The 3,138-nt window shown below is 52.2% G+C and overlaps 1 protein-coding gene across 1 annotated transcript in view; it reads right to left on the reverse strand.

The window, feature by feature from the left end:
* Positions 1 to 1,006: 1,006 nt before the first annotated feature.
* The window catches only part of CAPG (capping protein (actin filament), gelsolin-like), a 35,981-nt gene continuing 33,849 nt past the window's right edge, over positions 1,007 to 3,138 (reverse strand). Inside the window, 3 exon segments of the mRNA XM_011925700.1 lie at positions 1,007 to 1,212; positions 1,790 to 1,878; positions 2,229 to 2,259. Of these exon segments, the coding sequence (XP_011781090.1) occupies positions 1,147 to 1,212; positions 1,790 to 1,878; positions 2,229 to 2,259 (186 nt within the window). The 3' untranslated portion in view covers positions 1,007 to 1,146.

A 3,138-nucleotide genomic window follows, 5' to 3' on the forward strand; every position in this document is an offset into this window, starting at 1 on the left:
ACAACCATGCCTGGCTAATTTTTTTTGTATTTTTAGTAGAGACGGGGTTTCCATGTTGGCCAGACTGGTCTCAATCTCCTGATCACAAATGATCCGCCCGTCTCGCCCTCCCAAACTGCTGGTGTTATAGGCATGAGCCACCGCACCCAGCCAGGGTATCTATGGTTCTTGGCACAAAATCAGCAAGTTCAACTTGCCGATTGATCAGAATTTTTGTTTTGGGATGAAAGAATCCAATTTCTAGAGCTTGGAAGCCACATAGCCCAGAGGACCTGGGGGTGAGGGTGAGTCAGGGTGGTTGCAGCCTTGCCAAGCCTCATGGCCTCTGGTCTGAGCTGACACAGGCTCACTCACACCCTGCTCTTGGCCCCCGGGCATGCCTTCTCAGATAGGACCTCTTTTTGGCTACTGCATTCTCCCTGCTATTCAGCTCTCTAGCCTCTGACATCCAACCACCACTTCATTACCCAAGAGAATGAACCAAGGTCTAGCAAAGGAAAGTAACTTGCCTAGGATCACAGAGGCAGGGTAAGAACCAAACTGAAGACTGTCCATGCTAGCCTGGTGCTTTTCACACAGCCCTGCAGTGGCCCTGGGCTCACCAGCCAAACATGCAGTGCAATGTGCCTACGAAGTAATAAGCCAGGCTTGGTACAGTTGTGAAAAGCTGTCCTCTCTTGCTCAGCGAGTGCTTTATTAGGGCATCTGAGGAAATACTGGCTTAAATGGAGCTGCATCCCAAGCCCATCGCCACAACCTTCTCCCTGTTGGGAATGTGAGACTGAACTGAAACCCCGGGTGAAAGTGATCCTGAGGGCTGGCACTGTGCCACCTCCTTAATGGGTTCACAGCAGTCCCTGCAAGCCTGGCTGGGACTCCTCAGTCATGCAAAGCAGCTCTGGTACCTCCAAGGCTGTGCAATTGTCATCTGTGTGCTACTCCACCCCCAGCATGGGGATGAACCCAGGTGAATAGGTGGGTGACAGAATCAGCCCAGGTCAGGCAGTGCAGGAAAAGAGCTGGGAAAGCACTTATCTTCTTTATTGAACACCTACAGGGGACACCTCTGCACTGATCAGGCAGCCAGAGAAGCAAGTAGGCAGGCGGTGGGGGGCAGGGAAGCATGGGGCAGGAAGACACCCACCCTCATTTCCAGTCCTTGAAAAATTGCTTGAAGATGGGACTCTCACGGCCCTGGGGCAGAATTTCCACCTGCAGGGACAGCGGGGGAGAAGTCTGGTTCACAGAGTTGCACCTCTGCCTCTGCCCGGGAGGACAGGATGGGGCCAGAGCCAGGGAGGAGGGTGTGGGCGCCCGGCCTGAGTCCATGTGCAGTCCAGGCCAGGAAAGCTCCCCTGGATGAGCCACGAGATGAGAACCAAGGTTTCAGGGACGCAGACTGAAGCAACAGACTGCTTCAAGGACGTGGATGCACAGTTCAGTAAACGCCACCAACTGTAGGTGAGCCCTGTCAGCTCCCCGCGGGATGACTTGTGGACACTGTGCTGCGGCTGGAGGGGTGGCACCAGCCAGGGGCAATCACCCAGAGGAGGAGCACCCAGTTCTCTGTGTGCCCAGGGGAGTGCTGCCCAACATCCTCTTTGAAAATAATAAGTATTTTGACATTTTGAAGGATTGAGATGGGCTTTCCCACTGGATGGGTCTAAGAGGGAAGCCTGGTTGTTCCTGACAGTGCCCGAAGCGCTCTTGCCCTTCCTGGCCAATTTGAGGGGTCAGGGGCCACAGGAAGAGCCCTAGGAGGAGGGCTGGGGCATGGGCATCTCCTCACCTGAGTGTTCAGGGCGTACTGCATGCGCGAGATGAAGCCCTCGGCCACTTGCAGGGCTGCCTGCCGCTCCTTCTCATCCGCTTTTCGCCCTGGATCATAGGAAGGAGATTTTAAAAAAGAGCAGGGACCCTCTTTAGCCCCATCCCATTTTTCTTGAGGAAATTTAAGGGAGTCCACAGAAGAGCCAGCAATTTTTACAATAAATGGACCAGGGGTCTCAAGAATGCTGAGGGGCTCTTTGGAGATGTGGAGTCAGTCCCTTAAGAATTTTCCCACACTGGCAGCACCAAGGTAGATGAAAGCCCCTCTTCTGCCCGGGTCTGATCATGCAAACCTGTTCTGACCTGGGCCCCTTGAATATTTCAGGGAGAGGAACAGGTGTTCACCCTAGCATCAGACTATGAGGTTACAGGTCTCCTTTTCCCCCAGGACCCCTCACCTCTTGAGTTCATCAAGCCTTTTCTGAAAAACTAAATAAGACAAAGGGTACAATTTATTATAGAGGTGAACTTACTTCCATAATGCCGGCAGGGCTACACTGGCCTAACAGTAATGCTAACTAAGTGCTTACAAAAATGAAGACCCCACATAATCCAGTCATTTCTGCTGGCAGTCCTGAGAACTCTAACTGCTCATTCCAGGCTTTTTTATTTTTATTTTTTCTGAGACACAGTCTCGTTCTGTCGCCCAGGCTGGAGTGCAGTGGCACCATCACAACTCACTACAGTCTCAACCTCCCAGGCTCAAGCAATCCGCCCACCACAGCCTCCCGTGTAGCTGGGACCACAGGTGCACACCACCACACTCAGCTAATTGTTGTTTTTTTGTAGAGAAGTGATATTTTGCCACGTTGCCCAGGTTGCCAGACATTTTTCCAAGGAAATGATGCCGAAACGATGCCATGATGTGGTTGGCTCTCTAGGCAGGCTATAAAATGCCAAGAACTACAATGTATCTGAAATTAATATGCTGGATTCCTTCCTCTGTCAACTGATCAGCTGCCCCCCTACCCATGAGATCCTTCTCTTCCTGGCCTCCCAAGTCTCCTGCTTCTCCTCTGGTTTCTCTTTCCATAGTGGTTGGTTCCTTGCTCCGGTTTATACATGCTTCTGTGGGCCTCTGGGAACTCCCCTCTGCTTGGCATTGGTTCTATGGGATATGTGCCCTCTGGCAGTAGAGAAAAGGCAGCCCTGCAGCGCACGCATGCCTCTCTCTTCCTACTTTTGCTGCTCCTAGCTCCTTCCTTTCACCTCCATCTCTGCTGAGTTTCAGAAGCAATACTATGAAATGCCTGGTAGCAGCTATCTGTAGATACCCACCTACTTGTCTGCCTTCCTGACCAGGCTAGG

This window comes from Colobus angolensis, unplaced genomic scaffold, assembly GCF_000951035.1.
Source record: "Colobus angolensis palliatus isolate OR3802 unplaced genomic scaffold, Cang.pa_1.0 Scaffold118, whole genome shotgun sequence".
Classification (NCBI taxonomy): domain Eukaryota; kingdom Metazoa; phylum Chordata; class Mammalia; order Primates; family Cercopithecidae; genus Colobus; species Colobus angolensis.